A 26,453-nucleotide genomic window follows, 5' to 3' on the forward strand; every position below is an offset into this window, starting at 1 on the left:
GTGTCTGTAACCCAGCAGGTTCCTTCTTCCAGCTTTAAGCTGGAAAAATCGGAAGCACAGAGTTACTCTGAAACATATCTTCTGCAGAAGCTGTAGTGAGCTGTATATTTTTTCCATCACCCAAGCACTTGGCCACTCAGGCAGTGTGAGGAGGAAGGACTGTCACTGTCCCCCTGCAGTGCCACCGACTGCCTTCAAGCCCTTCACCGCCACTGCCCGTGTTGCTTCAGAGGCTCTTTGGCAGCTTTCACTGTACCCCCTCAATCATGAGGCAGAGTGGCTGCAAGGCATGTGAGCTTAAATGGTAAATCGGTGCATATTGAGCCGCCTGGTTGTTAGCCAGGCTTTTACTGCTGTCACAGAACCACAGGGTGGGTCAGTCGGAAGAAACCTCTGCAGATGAGCTAGTCCAACCTCCCTGCTCAGGCAGGGACCTCTGGAGTATGCTGCTTAGGACTCTGTCCAGATGGCTTTTGAGTATCTCCAGGGAAGGAGATTACAGTTGGTATAAAGCTAACACAGCTATGTCTGCAGCTAAACTTCAGTGTCAGCCATATCCATATCCATATATTAGGAATTTCTGTCCAGAAGTCTCATTAAACTCTCCAAGTGCTGGGTGTTTCTCTTCCAAAGGGTGTGTGCCTGCTCAGGGACATCCTGCTTAGTAAATAAGCTTGTTAAACTTCAGAGAGGCAGAACAGTTTGGTTTACTTATTTTCTCTTGATGGTAACTAGTAATTGCAGGCAGGTAATTAATATCCTCCAAAACCCCTGAGAAAATAAATTATATCACTGCTCACCCTGAAACCATTAAAGCATTGTTGATGTGCTGTTAACCTAGGGGCCAACTGCACCCTTAGACCATAGTGATGTCTGTATCGCCCAGGGCACAAAACTAAAGAAATGTGTGCGGGACTGCACAGTCCATCCCTCCCCTTTGATATGTCACCAAGGTCATGTCACATTGCACATTTTTGCATCATTGCTTTCATAGCCAGTCGATAGTTTCTGACTCCAAAATCTATTGACGAGATGCTGATTGGGTGAGAGGTAATTGCATAAGCTAAAAGGGAGAGCATCCTATGGGCTTGGCTGGCATCCTGTGAGGGTGGTTTTGGCACACGCTCCTCATCGGGCATTCAGACATGTTGTTTAATGTTGTGTATTTATCTGTCACTTCACAACTACGTGGCCAGTTATGCTGAAAAAAGTTAGGAAATATGAGCTACACAAGGACAAAAATAATATAAATATTTTGGGGGACAGAATGCATAAGCTATATCCTGAAGAAAATACTATTAGACTGTCTTGTGTGACTTCCACTATTCTTCATTTTTCTACTGTCTACTGAAGTAATTTAAGGTTCAGCAAAGGGTGACTAATACTGTAAGAATATTGTAATGAGTATTAATTAATACTTTGCAATTTAAATCAGAGACAATCTGAAGTAGATTAGAAAAAAAAATCTTAGGAAAAAAAAATGTACTACTAATGGGGTTGCTTTGCCTGCTCTTCCTCACAGCGCTGTTAATCAGGCACAGTACTCCAAGGTACAAATTACGTGATTCTGCAAGTTTTCCTGACTTTGCACTTACTAATTTTGCAAACCTATTGTTTCATTAACACTGGCTTTGTACTTGGTATTCTATCTTGAATTCGTCATACAAGAAAGGAAAGAAGAGAATTTTTCTTTTTTTCTCTCTTTCCCGTTACTTTCTGTTTCTTGTAGCAATCCCCACTCTAGGTCTGCGGAGTCCAGGCAAACTTCCTGTCACAATTCCTGTAGAAAAAAAACTATTAAAATCTCTCAACCTGGGAGGGACCTCAGAAGGTCAGTAGTCGTACTTCCTGTTCAGGATAGGATTGGCACCAAAATTAGACCCCAGGGCAGTAGGGGGTGGGGTTTCCTGTCAGATGCTTTGAGGACAGAGGCTCCAAAACTTCCCTGGGCCCCTGCTGCAGTGCTTAATTATCCTTGTAGTGAAATGTTTTGTGTTGGGGCTTTCTTGGCTTATTTTTTAGTGACCACTTCATTTCTTGTTCCCTGGCTGTGCACCCTGGCCAAGACCCTGATTCCATCTTCTTGCTGACCTCCTTGTAGATACCGGCAGGTGTCTCAGGGCATGTGCATCACCTCCCTGCCCATCTTGGATTCCATAGTTAGGCTTGCCAGAGTTGATCAGTAGCCTTTTTTTACTGGAGTGCCTAAAACTAGATATGATCTTTCAGGTGCAACCTAGAAATAAGGAGATTAGTAAATATTCCTCAAAAATTTAAATTACTGTAATTGCTTACAGTCCTTGTGAGAGTGACAATTCAGGATTTGTTTCTTTGTTATCTTCAGTTTGAAATTCTTCTCGCTTCCTTATGAAAAATCTGCATTTGACTGTTTAATGCTCATGTGTGGCTTTCCTTTATAGGGGCTTGTTTCTAACCTTTATAGGGGTTGCAGCATCACAGGGCCATTGGTCTTAGTTCTGGGAAAAAAGGAAGTTGTGATATTGTTCCTACAAATCTTTTGTCATATTACTGAAGTAGGGGAGAAACTGTATTCTGGAAATCAATAGCTTTCAAGAAGAATGAGGAGTTGTGCAGGATGACTTAACTGAATAAGCATTCAGTGTTAAGTTGTGGCTGTGTGGTCCTGGGATTGTACTAGTGTACTAGTACAGGGACTGGTTATTACTGCTGTCAAGAAGCATCAGTTACCATCTCCAGCTAAGGAAACAAACAGGTTGCTGGAAAAGTGGTCAGAGTCAGAAATGCAGCTTAAAAGTAACCTCAAGCTCAGAGTCCTTAAGCACCATTCCCTGCAGAGTGTTCAGTGTCATAGACAAAAACCTTGAGGGAAGATTTGTGATTCTAGGTATGAAGTTACCCTAACCCTACACCATTATAATCAGTGAGAACTAATTTCCATTAAATAAGCTCTTAAACCTTTACACGGAATAAAGAAGATACTTACTGAGTTTTGAAGTGGGTGTTAATTTGCCTTTTCTATAACTGGTTGGTACTTATAGATTAAGCTGATGCAGTTCTTGAGACAGCTCAAGAGCCAAAAACTATTGTTGTGATTAGACACCATTACAAAAGAAGAATTTAATATATATCTGTTTTCCTATTAAAATTAATGCTAGAAAGTGGGAAAGATACCATGTACCACTGTTCTTTCTAACTGCTTATAAGCTGTTCCACATGATGGATACAGGAAAACCAGAAGATGGGGTTGCTGATAAAAAACATCTGCCTTCATGTATTCTTAAATTTAGTATAAACTATTTACATGTCTGTTCTTTATATGTACAAACTTATGTGTACATTGAGTATACCTGTGGAAAAGCACCAAACCAGTGAGTCACTGCATCCTGATTACTTTGGTTTTCACTTTTAAATCCTTTCTGTTTTTAAGTTGTTTTCCTCAGGTTGTGGTTGAACTGTCAGTTGGCACTAATGCATTGGTAAAATTAGGAGTAGTTAGAGGCTGGCTTAAAAGATCTGAGCATAACTGGAAAATAAGAGTGTTGTAAGCATCTGACCCAGAGCTCAGCAAGGGCAGTAAATCAGCATTAAACCAGCAAAGGCTGTTAGTGCCTGTTAAATGTTGGCTGTCCCGCAGAAACCATAAAGGAAAGCTGAGAGTGTTTGATTAGATTATGAGTGTGTGCAAAACCAACACTGGGACAGCAGGAATGCTGCCTTTCCTCTGTCATCCTCTGGTGCAGAAAGAAGGTCACAGATGGATTGGCAAGGTGGGGGTGTGAGAGGCAGCTCCTGCCTCTCAGCCCAGGGGCAGAAGGAAGCCACGAGCTGGGACATGCAGAGTCCTGGCCCAAAGCAGCTCCTCAGCCCTGGGCACAGGGCTTGCAAAGCAAGGTGGGCCATGGTCCTTCCTCCTGCCACATGGAAACATCCTGTATTTCCAGCGAGGCTGTGGCTTGAACCAAGCCCTGGCACTGCTGCTGGTAAATCCCTTGCCAGCTCCTCAGGTTTTGCTCTAGTTGAGGTCTCTGGTGCTGCTGTGTATTTCTGTTATTTCATGTTTGTAGCTATTTAATTTTGTATTTTGATATTGTTGGCAGCACTAAATCACATGTTTAGACTTCCATAGCCCCCGTAACTGGAGAACTACCATAGCCATACCCTGTACACTGAAATTGGTGTTTCTGGTTGTGAGCGAGCCCACAAAGGAAATAGCCTGATTTCCATGCTTGGTATGCAGCTCTCTTTGTGGTGTGAAAGTATCTGTTCCATTTTAATAAAGTCCTTTCAGAAAATTTAATGTGGAAATGTAGGGAAATCTAAGTAATTGGTAAAGCCTATTTTAAAAACCACATTGAAGGTTTTTTGCTGTTTCTCCTGGAAGTACTGTCTAATTACATTGCATGTGCTTTACAAGGAAATTTAAACTTAATAAAATGGAAATAGCAAATCTATTGAATTACAGCAGATAAATATTTTAGAGCATTTCCTTGCAATAGAATTTTAGGATAAACAATGCTGTAGCCCCACTAAAATTATTACTAGTTTAAATGTGTTTCACTCATGTATTGCATGCATAGGCTGCTGTTGCTAAGGGTGCTGCATAAAACAGAGCATTAAGTATAAACCTTTCACTAGTAACTCTCAGCTGATAATAAATCAAGAATGGCTTCTTGAGCCAGCTAATTTCTGAGCTGTGCCTCTAATTAGTTCACAGAGGCTTTTAATACCCCTCAAATGAGCATTTTTTGTCATTATGTATCTAGCAGGTTTAACAAGGAGATCGAGGCATTTTTAATACCTCTTTTCCATATTTTTAAAATACTTCTTAAAGCTTACAAAGAAATGTCTTTTTGACGGGAGAGTAGTTGATTCAGCCCCACAGGTTTCCCAGTGAACCTATTGGGGCTGTCAGGGGGAAAGTGATCTTAGAAGGCACTTCATCAGTTCCCTTTCTCAGCAATAAAAATTTTAAAATACACTCCCTTTCCCATATGTTGCCTCAGAAAAATATTTTCCCATTGAACAGGAACATTTACTTTCATAGTAAAAAATGAAAGAAAATTTAAAAATTCTTCAGCCTGAACTTGGCAAAGAATTTCTCTGTTTATAGGTGCCACCACATGTTGCTTGCCCAAGTGATAGCTCTTGGGGGAGCCTGCTGCTGCCAGGTACTGCCAAATACATTTTGCTATTAGAAACTAGAAAGAAGAAATTAAATACACAGCTCTTGGGGTTCTCACGTGGATTATGATTTGTTTCCTGAAATATGTGTATGACTGCATTTGGACTGGTTTTGCCCAGGCCTTGTGTGCCATAGCAGCATGTGAAGCTATTTTAAGAGGTCTGCTGGCCTGCTCAAGAAGCTGGGATATTTTTTCGTTTATATCATGTATTTTAAATACGATAGCATAAGACTGCCAGCACAAGACAATCCTAGTTTAAGATTAGCTCAGTTAAAATTAGGAGTGCCTTCAAAAATAAATGAGAGTGGTCCAGCTTGTACAGAGTTTTTGGACAGATTACATTTAGTCATCATTAGCACTCATGTGCTTGGTTTTTTTCCAGACTTTGGCAAGCCCTGCAGAGATCAGAGAGTAGAAATACCTTTCCAGTCTTCTGCATTCCTCATCAATCCTCATATAATTACACCAGCACTCAGAATTTTAAAAAATCATTCTAAAATAAGATAATTAGGTTTGTATTTGATGAATCAGGAACTGAATGAAGGTGCTGTCTTCTGCTTCTATGTTTTTGCAACAGGAGGAAAAGTCACTTTAACTAAAGATGCTGTAGTTTTATTCAGACATTAATTTAAATAAGTGAATCAGGATGTAGAAGAGGAATCTATCTGTATTCCAGCCTTTTGCCGTGGCTTTTTTCCCTGCACTGTTGCTATGGAGAAGCATATAAATATTTGTATCACAAACTAATTTTACTTCACTTATAGATGGCATGGAAATGCAGATTAAAAAGGCAAAGAAAAGTTGTTGTAGCTGTGATTTAGCATGCAGAGTAGTGTTTTGGAATAGGTCAAGGCCTAGACTAGCAGCAAAGAAAAGGTAGAAGGTGCTGTGTTGAAGCATCTGACAGCTTTATATCCCATGTTGTGGGATAGAAACTAAATGATAGTGTACACTTTATTTGCAGTTTCGTCTCTTCCAATTTTGTTGTAGCATTACTAGATACTTCTAATAGCTCATATGTCATAGGCCATTTCTATGAGACCAAAGAGAAATGTAAAAGAAACAACTTCAGCTCAGTAGCACACGTCCATCCTCCACTGGGGGAATGATACAGAACCCACACAGCGGCTTAGGAGTTGAAAGCTGCATAAATAGTTTCTTCATATGATCACTCACATTTCTTCTCGTCCAGCCTTTTCCTTTCCTTGTCTGCCAGATTGCCTCCAAGGAGGCAGTGATGCTAGGCATGAGTGAATTCCAGCAGTGCTGTGCACTCCTTGCCTCTGCTCCTCAGCCTGTCCTTTGGGCTGGGCTCCCGTCTCCTGCCTGTGACTGTTGCCTCTGCCTTTTTTCATCGAGGACTTCAGTCACTCTGACTATTTCTTGGTATATCAGGGCGGTTCCAGCCTTCCAGACATTGCCAGGCCCTTGGCTAACAAGCCCCAGGTGATGTGTGAGAGATGCCTTCGTCACAGTTTAAACTCCTTCTTGTTGCCTCTGTAAGTTCTGAAACTTACAGTTCTGTGTTAGGAAACATTCTCTTTATCAAGAAACTTCACAGAGTGGCTCTGTTGTCTCTTACTCAGCAGGTATATTCATCACCTGGATTGTTATCCTGGTTTCACATGGAGATCTCTCTGGTGACATCCTAGGATAATGAAAACAAAACTGGTTATCAACAGGATTGGAAACAACACGTATTGCCACAGCAGTCTGTTAGCTCCTTCTTATATCACAGGATTTTTTTACTCAATTCAACTACGACAACAAAAGAAATACTGAATAACAGTTAACAGATTGTTGCAAAGGGGACGCAGCAGTTTGTCAGTTCATTGACCTTTTGAGATCAGCTTAAAAGCCTAAATATTTAAGCCTAAATGACTTTCATGTAATGCATTATTCATCACAAAAATAATTAACATACAAATCGCATTGCCATTCGATGAATGTTTTGGTGGACAAAAGTAATGCCTCTGTTAAAATTGTGTATTTTGTAAAAATCAGACACGACAGACTGGTGGTTTTGGCTTTTAAATGCTCAAGCTCTTTTTTTGGTGTGCTTTTATGACTCAGTTGGACACTGGAGTGCCCTGCTTTGGGCTCTGGCTGGTTTGTGTAATTCCTCCTGCTGCCGCTGTACTCAGCGTCTCTCGGTGTTTCTCTCCCCTGGCAGCAAATGAAGCTGGCGGCGGAGTCCCTGAAGGAGTAAACAGGGAGGAATGAGGATGACTACGGCGGTCACTTGTGAGGCAGAGCCAGCGTTCCTGGTCATGTGTGGCGTTCAGAGTGCACCCTCCACCATCTACTGAGTAGGTGGCACCTGCTTGTATGAAGCTTGGTAAATAATCTTTGCCTGGCACTGCAAAAAAACATTTTCTCCTGTTCTTTGTTTCTCATATGCAATTGCTTGTGAAGGTAACACCAAATAAAGCACTCCAGCTTTTGCCAGGTCTGGACAGAATCTGCCAGACTCCCTGTGCTTTGAGTGATTGAAAACAGATCCTGTGAGGAAGCATCCAGAAGCTAACTAGAATTTTCAACTTTCTAAAGGGGAAAAAAAGCCCAGACTATTATTTAATTTACTCTCCCTTTATGGTTATTGCCCCTTTTGTTCCTTCATTACAATAGCTAATCAATCCTCTGTTATTTCAAAGATTTGCTTATTAGCTACTGCCTGTCCACAGCAAATTAATTTAAGTATGTTATGCATTTCATAGGGAACAACAATGTATTTAATTATGTGATCTGAGAAATAGATGAACATAAATATTTATAGAATATGTGTTGTATACTCCTGTTTGCTAGTTCTCTAAACAGGTCCCAACTAAAATCTTTTCAAAAGCTAGATAAATAAAGTTTAGTAGGAAAGAGATTGCTGATCAGTGACTTATGAAGCTTATTTTATTTATTTTCTAATTTATATTGGATTCTGGTATCACTCCCCTGGATTCTGAACTGCAGTATTGTATGAATGGATCTTCTGGTTAAATGAACTAACAGTATCAGATCAATTAAACTTGATACATGATACACCAGTACTTGTGTTTGTAGTGAGTCTCTGATTGGGTTTTCCTTGCATTTCACAAAAAGGTAGCTGTCCTAATATTTCATTGTTTTCTGACAGTAATAGGACCGAAATCTACAGTGTTTGCTCCTGTGACTTGGAGACAATTTATTTTTGGCTGCTGTGATGTTCAGTTTTGGTTGATGTAACTCTGTGTGATACTTGTGAATTTTGTTCACAAAAATCTGCTGCTGCCATAATTAAGGTGTTTGCCTACTTTGCACATTTCAGATTTCTGCCACAGGGCCCCCACAGCAGAGTAATATAACTAAGCCAAAATAATATATTTTATCTGGAACAAAAAATTATTTCTCAGGCGCTGCAGGTGTGACCCAGTAAGAAATGACTGTTCCCCTGGGAAGAGGAGCAAACCTGTGCTACAGCTGCTCTGTTCTTGCTTCTCCCACTGTTAGTCCCCCACACTGCTGCTATTTCAGGGGCATCTCATGGGCTGCTGCTTTCACAGCCTGTTCCTGAAGCTGTGGCAGGGCTGTGGCTGCACACACTCTGCCCCGAGGATCTCTGAGGGAAGCACTTCCTGTAGTGCTGTAGAGATCCCAAAACCAAAGGGTTTTTTAGAAGGGGACCAGTGTGTTCTCCATGACAACTCCCCATCTTTGCAGTCTCCTGTCCACTTTGATCTGAAGTAGCTGATGTTTCTTCAAGTTTTAACTGCCTGGTCAGTGTTTTTGAATGAGCAGTTCCAGAGAAGAAAAATCCATGGGATGGGTTCCTGTTGGAGTATGTTCTTCTGACCTTGTAGCCATTTTGAAGGGATTCTGCTGCTCTGTTAATTGATGGTGGTCTGGGAGCATGAAGTTGGTGTGTTTTGGTGATGGCAGCTGTATCAGGTGTCTGGAATAACTTTCTAAGATGGGTTAGAAAAGGAATCAAGTCGTGTGTCAACTGTGATCATGTGAAACAAGTCACCTTCTGCAACACTGACTTTGGTTTTCCTTATGGCGTCCATTTCTTTTGTTTTCTGTGGATTAACAGGAAAATCTCTAGTGAGGTGTAAGTACCCAGTGACTTCAGTAATGTTGGCTGTTGCCTTTGCCTTGGGCAAGTCGCTTCTGCTCAGTTTCCTTATCTATAAACAGGAATAATACTGTTCTTAGGTGCATTCTCCACCTATAGTGGGGCGATGTGGAGGAATTCTGACCTTCCATGCTGTGAGTGAGAAGTACGAGACTCCTTTGTCTTATAGGGATTAAAGTTTGTTCCACATACTGGGAGAGCTCTTGTTTTAGCATCACAGATGCCGCATGGTCATGACAGAGACTGTTTCTGTCCTAAAACACACACTTCAACCTGCTGTGAAATGTTCCCTCATAGTGCCAGGTAGTATTTGTCACTGAACTGAAATTTTGCTTCTACTCTTCTGTATGCAGCTCTTTATCCTTTCACTGGGGAGGGGTTCCTGTGTTTCATACTGTTTAGTACTGGGTTTTGTCTTTTGGGGTTTTTATACATTAAAGGTGGCATTTATTTTCGTTTCTCATTTGAGAGAAAAAACTTTCTGTCTGTGCTCCTGAATGTGGTTTCTTTTCTGCCATAGGTGCATGGGTAAAAATTGTGGGATGAAACTCACTGACAAAAATCAGTTGTCAGCTGAAAATGTCAGAAAGAATAAGATAATATTTATCAGTAGCTGCCATTCACAAGGTATGGAATCTAAATGTTTGTTCCCGGGTCTATGGCAGAGCCCCTTACCGAGCTGAGAGAGTGTCACACCTCTAGACAGCTGTGGCTCTGGGCCCTTCAGGAGTGAAGGCCAACAGACAGGGGGGTGTGGCAGTTCTGCAGTGCCTGAGTCTAAGCAATAAAATAAGTTTATCTCTGGTCTCAAGCTTCAGGGAAAAACCAAGGATGAGGCTGGAGCATCCTGTTTGGGAAGATGACTGTCTGGGAGTAACCAGTATCTGTCTGTTATGACTTGGATTTTACAAATCTCCTTAGCAGCAACAATAACAATCCAATAAAGCTGTGTTTAAGAAGGGTACTCATAAATCACTTGCTGTTGATACAGAAGTTCTCTCATCAGGTACGTTGTGAGTACAGGTCTAATTGTGTGGCCCAGAGGGATCTGCTGACTCAAGGTATCTACTAAGGACAACAGAAGAGGAAAACACTAAATACATGGAAAGGTTCCTCTGTAAGCAGTTATGGGTATTTTAGCCTACCTGGACCTGAGGGAATTGATCTTGAATCTCATTCAGAGAAATTTGAGTTTACTTCCTTACTCATGTAAGCAAAGCCTCTGGGAACATGCCCTCCTACTGTAATGTGCTTTCTTCAGGAAAGCTCTGCCATGCCTCACCCAGGAGCTGCAGGGGCCAGTGCCAGGGCTGACAGCAGGGCCTGGTGACTCAGTGCCAGCCCTGGAGACTGGTGCTCTCTCTGCACCCCAGTGCTTGATACAGAGCACTGTGGTGATGGCCTCAGTCATCACTGGCATCATGGGGACAGTGCTGGGCCTGCTCTAAGAGCTGCTCAGCCCTGGCTCCCAGGGCTGTCCCAGTGCCTAGAGGAGCCTGTCCCAGACTGAGGGCATGTGGCACACACTGCCCAGAGAGAAAAACAGATCCTGCCTCCCCTGCTCTGTATTTCTCGAGAGAGAAGTGAGAGGGAGGAAAGAGATGTTACACAAGGGCCTGCTGAAAAGAATTTCTGAGATCTGACATGATTCATCTGAGAGCCTGATGAAGTCTGTGTTACCTCTCTGTGCTTCTCAGGCCCTATACTTGCATTTTTCCTTCCATCACATGGGAAAATAGAGGTCATCTTTGTCTTTACCTCTATGTAATAAGATTACTCTGTCACCAATACAGGGCTCTTGACTTCCAGAAATTGATGGCATTTGTAATACAAGCAGATAGGCCAAACTGTAATCTTACAATTACAATTTAAGACTAAATAAATAAATAGCCAGAGCCTGTGGTTCAGGGAGGGAGCAAGCTAAGACAACTGCAGAGACACTGCTCTGGAGAAGGGCAATCCAGCAGTCCCTCAAAACACGATTTGGATGCGTCTTCAATGAGGGAGCCTGGCTGGCTGCATGCACTCAGCAACTCAACGAGTGAGTCATTGCTACACTTTCCCAACTACAGTCACGTCAAGGTGTTACTGCTCAAACATCTTTTATTGAAAGCTAGTCATCATTTGGAATTAACGACAAACAAATCAGTTCTGATTCATTCACATAAACTTAACTATGGGAAAGGCTAATGGGGTGGCTGGCTTGTCTCTGATGTTTGGGGACATTCCAGCTTGCCCCTGTTCCCTTGTTTATTGCCAGCCAGCTGCATTGGGATTTCCCTTTATTTGCTAATGAAAAAATCCTTCAAAACAATCTGACATGAACAGTATCTGACCTGCACCAACCAGCTACAGGGATGTTACTGCTTGGCCTTGCACTACGAGATATGTCACACTCAGTCACAGTCACAGCCCTGCAAATTCCTTGGCCACTCCTTTCCTGCTACACCCCGTGACCAGAGCAGTGACCAGAGCTGGGAAATTCCTCAGCAGGACAAGGTCACAGCTGCACAAGCCTCCAGATGCAGCTCTGCACAAGTGCCCTGGCCTAAAGCAGTGGTTAATGACTTGTATTCACATAACCTGTTCCCTGCCCTTGATCCCTGTGTCCATAGCTGCCACGGCAGGTTACAGTTAGTGCTCCAGGAGTTAAATCACTGCAGCAGGGCAGGTTGTGCTGAGCTGCTCCAGCCACAGGCCACCAACAGACATCTCTGGGGGACAAGTTGCCAGAAGCCAGCCGTGCACCTCACTGCAGCATGTGCTGGTGGGGCAAAATGGGCTGGCACTGCTGCCCTCCCCTATTTTTACTATTACCCACTTTACATTATAAAGAACAATGGTCTGGAGTTCCGCATGAGGAACAGCTCTCTCAGCCTTGAGACAAAAACAGCAGATGACAATTGTGACAACTGTTAATCCCAAATGAAGGCATTTGGTCTCTGCAGGAGAATAACTGGAAGCTCACAAATGGACATCCATGCACACACAAAGCTGGGCTCTTGCAAGGTGAGGCCCCTTGCTGTCCCCAGGTGCTGCAGCCTGTGCTGCCCTCACACACCCAAAGCCAGAAGACACAAACCCCATCCACATGCAAGGCATTGGTTATGCATCAATCAGGATATCACTTTTATTAACTGATTTTCCATTTCTGTCGCACACCATGAATGTTTGTACAATGAAAAAGCCAAACATTGCCAGAAGCAATAAGATCAGTGGATATTTCTGTACCCTCTTAACACACATGGATTCTTTCTTGGTGAGAAATTTTTATACTTCTGTTCATTAATTCTGCTTATTTAGACTGCTACTCTTAAAATTCTGTGTCAAGATTGTCACATCTTAAATACAGATTAAGTTGCTAGAGGTACATTATTTTTTATATATTTTTATATACACACATACAGAAAAATACAAGACTAACTGTTTTTCCACAATATTTACTTTATACACTACTGTAACTATATGCAACTCTTAAAGACACGTTAAGGGGTACAAGAAACTGTTTACTTGCTCTAAATAGTTTGGTCCAATATTATCTTAATGTAGTGGTTATTCTCGCCCTTCCTTTTACGTGACGACATAACACGACGTACACCACATGCACAATCATTCACCTATCGACAGGGGGGGAGAGGACAGCACTCAGACTAACACATCTGTACACCCAGAGGTCCAACCAGCCACACACAACTATAAGGCTATAATACAACTATGCAGCATAAATGGTCAACACTGCTGTTCTAAAGTGAGCACCATATATACAGTCGTATATAAAAACATTGGAAACAAAATACACCCGGGGTTAGTTAAAAGGTGCCATTCCAAGGCTGTACATATCAGGAAAGAGTATTTACAATACTTGGAAAAAAGCTGCAACAAATAAAGTTTATTGCCAATGCCCTTTATAAACTTGTCTCCTACGTGGATGTTACGCTCACTGTCTGTGAACCACACATCTCATTTCTGGCCCTTGGTAAGATCCCTGCTCAAAAATTTCAAGCAATTATGTTCTATGGCTTCACCCACACGTCTACGCTTGTAGCTTTTAACTAAACTGCAACTAGAGATTAAAACTTAAAGAAGCGGAACACTTCCCCTTTGCCTCGTTCTGGAAGCAGAACCCTGGGCTCAGCTCGCCAGGAAGGACACCCCGTGCACTTCAGACTCTCTGAAGTCTTGCAGGGATCACAAGAGCTGTCATGAGTGAGCTGTGGCCATCCTGCCCCAGCCGTTCTTTGGTGCTCTGCTCCCTTCACAGCAGACACAAACCGCCCTGTATTGACCATTCTGAAAGCGTTACAAGATGCTCAACAGTGTCAAACTCCTCTGGGACACCCAGGCTCTGCCCAGGGTGCTGCTACATAGTACCCCCAGTTTCACTAGCATTGCTTAGAAGACCCAGTGCACAGCATGAAAAAATAAAACATTCTTGCCCTTCCCAAAACTAGGAATCTGCAATATATTTTATTCTAGATAATAAAATTCCACAAAGTTAATTCATCTGGTCAAAAGTATCCTTTTGTACAGAAATACTCTAAATCAAGACCTTGCCATGGCAACAGGAAACCTGACAGGAAGGCTCAGAGCTGTGAAAGAAACACTTTCCTACAGGCTATTTTAAATGGACTTTATGAGCAAGTGTATTACTGAGGGAAAATAAGTGGTGTACATGTGGGGAACAGCAGTATTTAAAGTCTTAAAAAGAGTAATAATAACAAAGCTGTAAATGACAATAATTTCAATGTGAATCCAATTACCTAAAGGTTTTCCATCCCTTATTGCCTTCTGGCATCTCAGGAGGGGAGGAGAGACCAGCAGAGAGGGTTTACAAGGTAAAAACCTAAAATACTAAGTGTCATGATATACTACTAACAAAAGTAATTCATACAAATACTTTATTTTCTGTTAGCATGTAAAAACTCAGAAGTAGACTTAATAATTTACCTTTGTTATATTAAAAAAGATTGTCTGCTTGTAATATTAACATATTTCTATGGGAGAAAGCTGCCTTACAAATCTACTTGCCTCTTGTTTTAATTTTTTTTTTTTAAAGAAAACTGCGTCTAGCAAAGCAAGATCTTTTCGGTTTGATTTTTGAGCCACAACTTCATCCATATCATAGCTTAAGACAAATAGGTGTGGGTTTAAAATCATATTTCAAGATCACTAATTTTCAGTGCATCTTTGCTTTGTACAAGCCTTGGAACATCTGAAAGCTCCCTAAAGAGTTTTCAGCATCAAAACATTATTGCTTTGGTTCTGTTTCAGACACATAGAAGTATGCCACATATCACATATTTTAGTTTTCACAGAAGGTCAGAACAAGAATTAACATTTCATAAGCAAACAAAAGCTTCTCTCTCTAGTTTAAGTGCAGAACATGAAACTTCTAAGTGCTTCATTTACATTAGGATCCAGATCTTTATTTTAATTTAATCCAGATCTTCCATAGTAAAATTATAAATGTAAAAATTACACAATAAAATATTCTGTTGTGTTGAAAAAAAAAACCATATCTGCTAGCAGCATGCAAAGACCATGCATTGTCATACCATCAAGCAAACACAAAATTAAAGTATAATAAATAACTGCTTGAAGCCCACTTAAAAATCTTAAGACAACAAAAGAGGGTCTGTGACAAGGTGTTCACAGCTCTGACCAGGAAGGATGATGCTGTCAAGCAGATCGAGCTGTTCGAGTCAGGTCACTGTCAAATGACGTGACAACAACTGGTTTGACTGGAGGTACACAGCAGCCCCTCCTTTGGGTTCCGCTGAATATTCACAGATATCTTTTCACACAGAGGTAGTTGTAGCACATTGTTTTTCAAGTTCCTGTTCTTTAGCCGTTCCAATTCGTTTGTTGTGTCTGCCATTTGGTCAGAAAAAAATTTTAGGCTGCCCAATGATGAAGCCTGGTTTGCACTTCCGCTGGAGCTTATACACATTTTCCACGTTGATTTCTCCTGTACTTTTACACTGGAAAAGGACAGATTGTTTTGAGGATCAATAATGTATTTCGTGCTGCTGTGAATCTGTGAACCTAGGCAAAGGCTCATTAGCTTCAGGCTTTCAACCAGTTCCCCTGCACTTCTGGATGACAGCTGCATCGAGTTTCCATATCCAGCGCATCTCCGAGTGGAACCCGAGGTGGTGTTGGTGCTCCCACCAGAGCTACCAGAGGGATTCCCCCCACCTTTGCTGTTATCACCTGGGCTCGTTTTGTCCACCCCTCCGTTTCCATTGCTTGGTTTGCTTTGTCCACCACCATCTCCCTGGCTGCCAGGTGGCCCTTCACTACTATCCCGTCTGTGCCAGGAGTAAGTAAACCCACTGTCCTTGTCCAGACGCCTCCTACTTTCCGAGTCGTCATCGCTGGTTTCAGAGCTGCTGCAGCTGGAGCCCCGTCCCTGGCTTTTCCTCCGATGGTAGCGTTTGTGCACGGTGCTGGGAGAGGCAATGTTCATCTTTAACCTGCTGAGCTTTGGGGGCAAGTTCTCGTCCATGTCAAACTCATCATCTGACTCGCCCTCCTCAAAGATCTGGTTGAGGACTGGTGCGCTCTTTCTCGAAGTAAGACGATTTGTAACCGAAGGCTTACGACGCAGAACAACTTGAGTAGAAAGAGAAATGGGTTTTTTATCTTCCTCATCCTCCTCTTCATCTTCTTCTACTCTGAACAAGCACTTCCGGCCACTTGTAGTGGGTTTTAAGCTGACCGATGGAACTGCTGAAAGTGCTGGCCCAGCCAGTTCAGGGATCTCTTCCTTCTTTGCCGAATCCCCGAGGGCCTTGCTCCGGTGCCCGTTGAGAATGTTCTCAGCCGTGCGAGCTGGTGAGGACTGAGGAACCGTGGTGTGGGAGAGAGGGGTTGCTGTAAGGTCATCCTCCAAATCCTGGGGGACATCAATTTTTGTCGGCCACGACTGCCTGCATAAAAAATTGAAGATAAACAGGAAGTTACATCATGGCAAGCATTTCAGAACCTACAAGGAAGTGTAAGATCTGCACCAGAGAAGCACAAGTACTGACACACAAATTGGGCTTCTGAGTGTCTGTATGTCTGTAAACAACAGTACTGAGCACAAGGAAGTGTTCTCAGAGAACGTGCATTCCTTTAGAAATGCTGCTATTTGAAAGGAACACCATCTATACAAGAACGCAGATTAGAAATTGTTGGTTACTGTCAAATCAAAATTTAAGATTTCACTCCTCTCAGAAAATGAATTAAGCAATAAAAACATCTTGAAATAATTGTGTCTCAAAAAATAATCTGAGATTGGTACAGACCCAAACCACCCAGAGGAAGGTACAAGCCTATTCAAGCACAACTTAAATAATACAGAATTGCAAACTACATTTAAGCTGAAGCTTCTGGGGTTTTCCTCCCAATATTCTTAATATAAAAATTAAGTTAGAATTAATATGAGTGAGACTGAAAAGGTCAGTCAGATAAAAAAATCTCATTCTCACCAAGCTCTATTCTACAAAGTTCCCTTTAATTTTAAACATACACAAACTGAGATCATACATTCATTTTTCCTTAGCTGAGAATCTTGCATAATACAACTGCATGAATTGAGAACTCAAGCTGCTTAAGAATATACTTGAATAAACTGCAAATCCAAGCTGAAAATGTATAACTCTAATAGCATTGGCTCAAATCAAAATGAAAGTAACGAGTGTGCATCAGTTTTACAAGTAGGCAGCTGATGGCTTATCTCCAGGATCTTACTCACTAATGATCTGCATTAACTTTAAATCTTAACATATGTTGTAATTCCAATAATGCACACAGAATAAATTAAGAACAAAGTCTGTCAGTCTTTACTCTCTCTATTTTAAAAGCCTAATCCAAAAAACCAACATCTACAGACCAGCACATTAACACTGACCAATTCTTTGACTTCTTCGCTCAGCATAAACCCCACATTTCTTGTCTTTAATTTTAAAAAGTTTGCCAGTTTCTTAACTTTACAAAATAAAAATACTCTGGCTACTGCAGGAAAAGCTGTAGTAGCCTGACAGGCTGCATACAAAGACACAAGAATCACATCAGTTTCCTGCTCTCTGCCATGTCAGGAGGTCAAGCTGAAGGAAGAGGGAAGGCTCAGACACCACTGCAGTAGGACTGCACTTGCTGAAGGCTGCACAGAAAAGGACTCTGAAGTGTGAGATACTGGCCTACACCAGGTTGTCTCCTGACAGCTCTCTCCCCAGTTGTACAAACTTTGAGGAGGAGGCTGTAGTAAAGCCAGCAATAAACTCACCCAGCCTTGCTGCAGACTGCTTTGAAGCACTTGCGTTCGTTTTGCTCAACCAACAGTGCCAGAAGCCTCAAACCCAGGACCCTCTAACAGCAGGGCCTGGCTGTGCACACACTGCCTAAGCCTTGTGGTGCATTCCCTGCATGGAGCCATGCAGGCTCCTGCCTGTCTCACTGGGAGCTGCTGGTGGCCTCCACCAGCCTCTTTCCAGTGGGGACCTCTGCCTGGAGGGAGGCAACACAACCACCAGCTCCAAGCCAAGCTGCACAGACAAGAAGTGAAGCCTGGGCTGTGATCTTCCTTAGTTTGACACTGGCATCCTCGCTTAGGTCTCAGTTGTCTCCAGAAATGCTGGGAAACACTGACCCAGTTTGCTGATGACTTGTGCTCTGCTGTGTATTTTAAACACAAACAATTGCCTGTAATTAACAAACAGGACTTAAATACACTAGAAACATAACTACAAACATGATAGAAAGTGAAGATCTAAATATTTCAGGAACTTGCCATGCTAAAAGAACAGACTGGTTTGTCAGCAAAAATAGGAAGAACTCTGTAGTTGTCACAATAAAGAGCAAATATAGTATCTTACAGTACTGTAGTTGCCAGGCAATAAGCCTCCTCACTACAATATGTTTATCTCTCATAGCAGCCCATGTTTGCCTCCCTTCCCTCTGCCTCTCCCTTTATTCCCACTGGGCCTGAGGGGAGAGAGGGACAGAAAAGAAGCTTCAGGTTGCAAATAAGTTAATTTCTTTTTTAATATTTTGAGGTCTCAAAATCAAAGAAATGCACAACTGTGTTGTTTTTTCCATAAAGTCATTCTATAGAAACACTTGGAATTTAGAACCATCATGGAGGCAAAAAACAGCTACTGGGACCATAAGGACAAGGATTCCCAAGTTTGTGAAGACATCCTTGTTACAAAAATTCATACTCATTCATATAGCTACTCCAACTTTACAAATTAATATAAAAATTACATCAGTTGAACTTTTTGTTCCAGTTTCTTATATAACTAGAGCTGCTCTTTACTGAGAGTGACACTGAGGAAAAAAAACCCAAACAATTCAAAAGCCAACTTTATTGTTTTAGAATTTCCATTTGAAGGTGAGCTCCAGGTTTTACTCTAGAGTAATCTGTTTTATAAGTAATACTTAGTATTAGGCACATTTGATGGGATTTCTTTTTTCAAATAAGCTGACATAAAAACGAGGAGATGATCCATGATGACAGAACTGCTGAGTCAAAGTTACAGTACTGCCCTTGAAGAGAGGGGAGCTCTCTAACACCAAGCTCCAGACAATTTAGGTTGTTTCGGCAACCCTTAGATGCCTGCAACAGTAACTCTTCTGAAGTATCTGCAACCACCTAAGATACAATTTCCTACTTCAGTGACCACTGAGTGAATGATCATTTGGTGTACACAGTGCAGGGTGCAGTCCCACCTGGGGATGACAAAGATATTGAAAACACTGCAACATTCATGGAGCATCAAGTCCTAATTCAGGGAGACAGAAAATGGTATTCAGAAGAGATGCCTCTAAAATCTCAAGCCTGAATCCCAGGTGACACCAAAAGACTTTAACCTCTTTTCCCAAGTGTGTGTCCTTAATTTATAACAAGTGTCCATTTCTTTTTTACATTTAACTTGAGGTAGTAGTACCTTACTTTTATCAGGAAACTATACAGAAGGACATCCCAGTATTTATTCCTGTTAAATGATTTCACATATAACCTTGCATGAAAGTTGCACAGAGAAACTGTTGGAATGAACAAGTTATTTTGTCTTTTTCTCTGAATTATACAGATAAACAACACTGAAAGTGTTGCTGGAGTAAGAAATGCTAAACATCAGCACAAATGCTTAGTATTCTTTTCTCATTATTATGTACTAACAAGTGTTATTATTGCTAGTAACAGTTACCAATATTTTACCTAAATAGGCAACTTTTGAAAAGACAGGAGGTTACAGGATGAAAGTTAATGGAAATGCCTCAATACCTCCTCCACCTTCACTGGAACAATTGTCAAGATGGACCAATGAATATTTTATCCAATACCAGTGGATCCCTTGTGATAGTTTAACACGTAACTAAGGAAAGAAAAACCACAATGTTTTAAGAAAAATAACTGCTCAAAACTTGATTCTTCCGATATCAATGTGCAAGTAGAAACGATGCTATTTGCCTTTTGGGTTGGGTGGTTTGGTTGGTTGGTTTGGTTTTCCTTTTTGGTTGGTTGTTTTTTCTAAAGCATGTTCTGCTGTAACTGAAAATGTGGGATGTTTTGGTAACTGGCTGCAGAGCAAATAAACTGGCTGAACATACCAATACCACCTACATGCCAAAAGCCCAATTCCCCCCTTTTAGTTTCACTGTGTCACAAGCTGAAGACTGGAAAATCTCAGGGACCCTTACTATAAGGTTTTTTAATTCATGTTTTTGTCAAACAGAAGCAATTTATTGCAATATCTCTAAGTGACTGATTGAAAGGGTAAATTCAACAATTTTTAGACAGTAGGCACAGCAATTGACATGAAAAAGAACATAACCTACAGATCAAATTTAAGAGTGATTTCTCATTTATAACTAATTCCATATCAGCAGGTTTATGGATTATGCAACTAATTTTTCTCCAGGGATATTACATAACACAATTTATATGAGGAGCTGAAGGTCAATGAACAAGCCCTTTTCTAGGAGGTGTGAAAACCTGCCTCTTTAGGAAGAGACTTGAAATTGCCTTGTCATTACCTGAAAAGGGTAGGAATTGAAAATATTATGTGCAACTGATTTCTGAACAGTTTCTGAAGTGTCCACAGCACTTTGAAGACATTTAAAATTTGCAATGAGTAAGTATTTTACTGTTTTCAAGAAAGCAGTACTTGAGAAATTTAATATTCTCATTAAGACAATTTTAAAAACAAACAAAAAAACCCAAACCCCTCCCAGCCATCTAGATTCCTAAATTCTTACCTGAACTGAGCTTTGATGTTGCTGGGGCTTGCAGATCTGGTCTGAATTTCCTTCTCTTGTTTTTCTCGCAGAATCCTTTCAGCTAGTAAGAAGTAAGTAGCAGTGATGTGATTGTATTTGTTAGTCTCCAACGCCCTGAAGAAAGCATAAAATATGAAATAACCCATCCATCAGTGGTTTCTAAGAACTGGACATGCATCTTGCAGCTGTGCTGGCTGTGCTTCCCATAGCAGGAAGAGTAAGCAGGACTGCTCATTTCTGATCTTTTGACAAGCATGCCTTAATTTTATTAAAAATAGAGCCAACAAGTCTAGCAATTTCAACTATATTTGAAAGGAGACATCCTTACAATATCATTCAACAAAAGTAAGAAATAAATTTTTATTTTATGTTCTTTAAATGGTAACTGTTTTTATTAATGTTCTGTACCAATGATGGGCTCTCCCGCTGGCACATGCAACCACAAAGTACTAGTACTAGTATTTGGTTATGCAACAAATGGAAGAAAACATTCATTATTTTAAGGATGTCATATTGACTTTATAGTAAAAAAAGTTCATAAGCCAGTAAGCATCACTCAGACATTGCAGCAGAAAGGCTGTCCCTGTTACACAGCTTAAGAAGTAAAACTGCTGCTTTCCCTTCCCCATCAACAGATTTTTACAGCTAAACACATAAAAAAGGAAAAAAATATTTAAGACCTCTTTCAATTTGGGGAATATTTTAGAAATCTGGCAGTTTAAATCTATCAGAAGAATCTATGTAGCTTTCCAGCAAGCTCCCTTAGTGACTATTACGCATTACATAGATAAAGGGGAGAATATTTTAAATTAACAAAGTTTCAGGTACACTGGCAATGTGGTAAGGGAAAAATGCTAGAATTTGTCACCTTCAAATATGCATGACAGATGAAGAACAAGCACGGATTCCAAAGCATTTAAGTCTACTCAAGATGGCTACTACAGGAATCCAAACACTGTTCCAATACATTGTCTTACAGGTTTTCCTAAATTTGGGTATCCTTAAGTATTTCTGATCCCACAATATCGTATCACAGAGCAAGATTGTAATACTTGTTTATTAACTGAATGGCCTGATATTTAAACACCAAAGTGCCCAGGTTCTCCTGATGTTCTTGAATCAGAAACGAGAGTTGCACAAAACAAACTGCATCTGGAACGCTGCCAACTTACTCCACTATGGTGTCTCGGTCTGCAATGTCCCCAAGAACCATGCGCTGTATTATACTGTTGTGCTCCTCCTCTGACAGGTTTTTGTATGATACCAGAGGAATATTATACTTGGTTGCAGGAGATGGATCAACTCCTTGGAGCCAGGCATGGTTTTCAATCTCTTCCAAAGACGCCCTTCGCTTCGGGTCTCTCTGCAACATCCGTGTAATTAGACTGTGAATAAAAAATAAATCTGAACAAAAATGTACACACGTGTTTAAAAAAGCAGCTTTTGTAAGAGCAACGTTAGGAAGGCGTTTTCTGCTGTCAGGTTACAGAGATCTTCAGAAGTCTCAGAGTAAATAATGTGAAGGGAAACTGTTTAGTCTCAAAGACATTACAAATTCTGCTGAACTGAAATAAACAACTTATTAAAACTATATCATAAACATTGCAGTTTTCATTTACTGTACTTAGATAATTCATCTGATTTTTCTCATTTATTTGATTTTGGTAGGTTTTATAGGGCAACTACAGGTAACAGGTGGCCTATCAGCTAGTCAGTAAAATAACAGAAATGTGATTTTTTTTCACTATTGCTGCTGTCAACAAGTATATGGAATGGCAAGATAAACAGAAATATTTTATATTGAAGTAACTATCAGACATTTGAATCTTCAGTATCCTTGAAGAAGCTGTGATTTTTTTCTATCCACATAGAAAAAAACCTAAACAGACCAATACACCCTCTGGGATGATGTAGTGACAAATCTATTAATGAGCTGATACTGAGATTTTACAAATGCTGGAAAGAAAGTGCATGAATTCCCCAAGTAAACAGACAAAGATGAACTCATTAGCACAGCATATCTCTGTTCACTTATACACATGGAAAATTCTTGGGGGAGGTATTTTGGCTTTGTTCAACAAATATGGATATATGGTTATGTTGCCAAGGTTACAAAGAAACTGTGTTGCTCCAACATGTTCTCCAGTTCTCATAAAGTGCTTTTTCTTCCACTAACTTCTATACCATGCAACTTCTGACTGCAGGGCCACACACAAATTATAAAAGTAATCACAATTTTTTTTGTCTTTTTCTTTCGTTGTTTGGGTTTTTTTGTTGGTGCAGTGAGACATGGGAGCCTTGAGTTTCTTTGCTTTCATTAATATTATGACAGAAAGAGAACAAACTCTGTATTTAATTTGACTTTTTTTAAAACTACACCTGTAGTAAAATGGCACAAATGCAGCACACGTGCCTCCTGCTTGAAGCTTGTTTATGCATCTCAAACCACAAATGCTCTCACTCTAAGCAGGAAGTTTAAGCATTCCCAGAGTCTTTTACCTAAGAAAATCGAATCTATAGAGGACCTGGGTAACTGGCTGTACATTGTTCATGCTTCATATAGAGAAAGCAGATCTGGACATGTAAGCAAATCAATGTTAGCAAGTATATTAAGCAAAAGGCTGCAAAATATGTTTTCTGGCCTCAGCACAGCATGCAGCATCTCTAGAGATTGATTCAATTCACTTCACTGATAAGAGCTCCCTCTTAAACCTCTTCCTGTATTGTACTTTAAACCTCTTCCTGTGTGTGAAGCTCTTCAAGCTCAGAGCAGCTTTTCCATGTTACTGGTGGGTGCTAAACACTAATGACAAGACAAGAACACCAGCTATGGCACAGAATTACAGGATCATTAAGGTTGGAAAAGACTACTGAGAGCATCGGGTCCAGCTACTAAAATAGCACCACCATGCTCACCACTAAACCACTAAGTGCCACAGCTACACTGGTTTTGAATCATCATCATCCCCAGGCACAGGGATTCTACCATTTTTCTGGGAAGCCTGTTCTAGGGCTTGACCAGAAATTTTTTCCTAATATCCAATCTTAACCTTGAGGTTATTTCCTCATCCTGTTGCTTGTTACCTAGGAGAAGAGACCAACCTCCCTGGCCACAACCTCTTTTGAGGTAGTTGTAGGGAGCAGTAAGGTGTCCCATGAGCCTCCTGTTCTCCAGGCTAAACAGCCCCAGCTCCCTCAGCTGCTCCCCACTTTCACTGCCCTTCTCTGGGCACAATCCATTACCTCAATGTCTTTCTTGAGGGCCCAAAAACTGAATGCAGGGCTCACCAGTGCTGAGCACGAGGGACCACTGTCCTGATCCTGCTGGCCACACTGTTCTGATGCAGGCCAGAATGCTGTTCAACATGTTATGCATTAGCTCCTGGACTGCACAGATGACAGGTAAAGAAAGGAATGGCCATCATGACCACAGCTGTAACAAACTTCATTCTTTGGCAAGTAACAGAATTCTAGATGCTGCTCTAATTTTTTTGACTGAACCAAATGCATTTTTCAAGCATTTATAAAAGCACCTGGTTCTCTGTATTGAAAATTAAAAGATACTCTACTGCAGATTCAAGGACCCAGACAAACATTTTAGTTTAAGTGATGCAACTGGGATATATTTTTAAAGGCCTGAAGGTCATTAACCAATAGGGAAATGTGGGAAATACTGGAACATACAATAAAAAGGCTCCAGTGAACACTGCAGAAAAACACATCAAAAGGAATCATGACTCCTAAATGGATATGGTATTTCCAGACCAGATATTTTTCTCCCTTGATAGCCTAGGATGTTAATTTGGAGTTGCAATTTCAGCAGGAAAAGAGCAAAAACTCACTGTGTGACAGGTTTTGGTAACTTGTTGTTTGGACAGAAATTGATAAGCAGCAGTACCTTCCTAACCCTTGTGACAGAATAATCTCAATGCCACGTGGTAATTTGTCCAGCAAAAGAGTTGGCCAAAGCTAATGGGTATTGAGTAACTTCAATTCTTTAAAACACGCATGACAACTGAGAGACATAAGAGTATCAAGGAATTTCCTACATATTGATAATACAGTATGGGGAACTCCCAAAAGTAATGAAAATCCACTTCTGTGAATGCTTCCAAGTTGTTTAGTACTCTACTTACTCTTTACATTCTTTGGACACATGAGGTGGCACTGTGTATTTGCAGTCCATTATCATAGTCAGAGTTTCACTGTCATTTGCTTCTTGGAATGGTGGTTGTCCACAGACCAACATGAAGAGAATGACTCCCAAACTCCATATATCTGTAAATATAAAGGACATATTTAAAAAACCTTAAGTGTTGAGGATACAGACGTAATTACCATCCAATCCATGAAATGCTCTTAAAATACATATTGAGGTGATTATTGCACTCTTCATTGTGAGCATTACTTATGGAAACTGTAATTCCAATGAAGTACAAAATACAGTAACTCCATTGCTTGAAAACTTTCACAGTTTTTGAAGGAGAAAAAAAAAAACAATTCATTACTTCAAGGATGCATAACAGTTTGAGATGCATTAACAGTTTTGACAGCAGTGTTAGATAAAGCTGAAAATAGTCTGATCACTTAGAAGGCAAGAACTCATTACCCTTTTGATAACAGGTAGGCACAGGTTACTAATGAGATTTGAATTCAAAGCACATTCCTTTCTGAAGGACTCACATAAACTGTTCTCTGTATTGTTTACATGTTACTCAGAGTCACGGAATCACAAGGTTGGAAGAGACCTTTAGGATCATTGAGTCCAACCCATGCCCTAACACCTCAACTAAACCATGGCACCGAATGCCACATCCAATCTTCTTTAAACACATCCAGGGATGGTGACTCCACCACCTCCCCAAGCAGACGATTCCAGTACTTTATCACTCTTTCTATAAAAAACTTTTCCTAACATCCAACCTTGGCACAGCTCAAGACTGTGTCCTCTCATTCTCTCAGTTGCTGCCTGGAAAAAGAGACCAACCCCCACATACTCCATGATGTAAGAAATTACAAAAAAGTCACTTATTTCAATAAGACTGATTTTGCTTCAGTGTTTTTCCTGCAGTGGTGTTGTATTGTTTTAAAATTTGGCACTTCCAATAGTAACTAAATTAGTTTATGTAAAACCAACTTCTTATACTACAAAGTATGGAGTAGTGGGTTTGGGTGCTGGTTTTTGTTTTGTTTTTTTTTTTTAATATCCAAACATAACAATTAACAGTGATTTCTACTACACTCTAGGAGTCTTCTTGCTCCCTTTTAATTCCTGCTTGTGTAAAATAAACATTTAACAGCTCTCTTGCTCCCCAATGGAATGGCATACCAAAAGATGAAAAAAAAGCACTTTGGGGCATGAAGCCCTGTAGCTGGTTTCTACTTAGTGTGATAGTTAATATTTAGTTCAAATCCTTATTAAGAGCCTGCCTAAAAGAAAACATTTCATGAGTGTCACTGCATTCAATAAAGGAAGCATAAATATTAAGAAATGCATCATATTGCAGAAAAATAAATAACTTGCTCCCATATATGCTTAATAAAATCTCCATGATCTTAAACTTCAACTACAACTCCATGCTCTGGGAATTGCAACAGCAATTTTGGATCTTAAACCCTTAACGTGTTACAGATCTGTACCCAGTGAAACCAAACAACTGAGAAATGATTGGCAGGCATCTCCCAATGAAAGAGAGAGCAGCCAGCAGTGATCTGGGACACAGAGCACACCAGCTTTTTCCTGGAAGGACTTGCAAGAGGGATCCACATAAGTTACCTACTCAACTGCATCTTGCTTTCTGTGGCCCATTCAAAATACTTGACATGCATTTCGTACTGAAGGATGGCTACAATTTTATTTAATACAGTAAATCATACATATTGATCCCTAGAACAATTGCTCAGTTTGCTAGTTATGA

At 40.7% G+C, this 26,453-nt stretch overlaps 2 protein-coding genes across 3 annotated transcripts in view; one reads left to right on the top strand and one right to left on the bottom strand.

The window, feature by feature from the left end:
• The window catches only part of ANO10 (anoctamin 10), a 122,480-nt gene extending 114,280 nt beyond the window's left edge, over nt 1-8,200 (top strand). For both annotated transcript variants that reach the window (XM_014884056.2, XM_088164648.1), the window contains exon 13: nt 7,339-8,200. In XM_014884056.2, coding sequence (XP_014739542.1) covers nt 7,339-7,374 — 36 coding nt within the window. In that variant the 3' untranslated portion in view covers nt 7,375-8,200. The remainder of the gene's footprint in view (nt 1-7,338) is intronic.
• A 4,172-nt stretch (nt 8,201-12,372) lies between these two features.
• The window catches only part of SNRK (SNF related kinase), a 39,083-nt gene continuing 25,002 nt past the window's right edge, over nt 12,373-26,453 (bottom strand). Inside the window, exons 4-7 of the mRNA XM_014884059.2 lie at nt 24,672-24,813; nt 21,708-21,920; nt 20,515-20,649; nt 12,373-16,199 (exon numbers count right to left, since the gene is read on the bottom strand). Coding sequence (XP_014739545.2) covers nt 14,981-16,199; nt 20,515-20,649; nt 21,708-21,920; nt 24,672-24,813 — 1,709 coding nt within the window. The 3' untranslated portion in view covers nt 12,373-14,980. The remainder of the gene's footprint in view (nt 16,200-20,514; nt 20,650-21,707; nt 21,921-24,671; nt 24,814-26,453) is intronic.

The sequence above is a fragment of the Sturnus vulgaris genome, chromosome 1 (genome assembly GCF_052056855.1).
Source record: "Sturnus vulgaris isolate bStuVul1 chromosome 1, bStuVul1.hap1, whole genome shotgun sequence".
Taxonomy (NCBI): Eukaryota; Metazoa; Chordata; class Aves; order Passeriformes; family Sturnidae; genus Sturnus; species Sturnus vulgaris.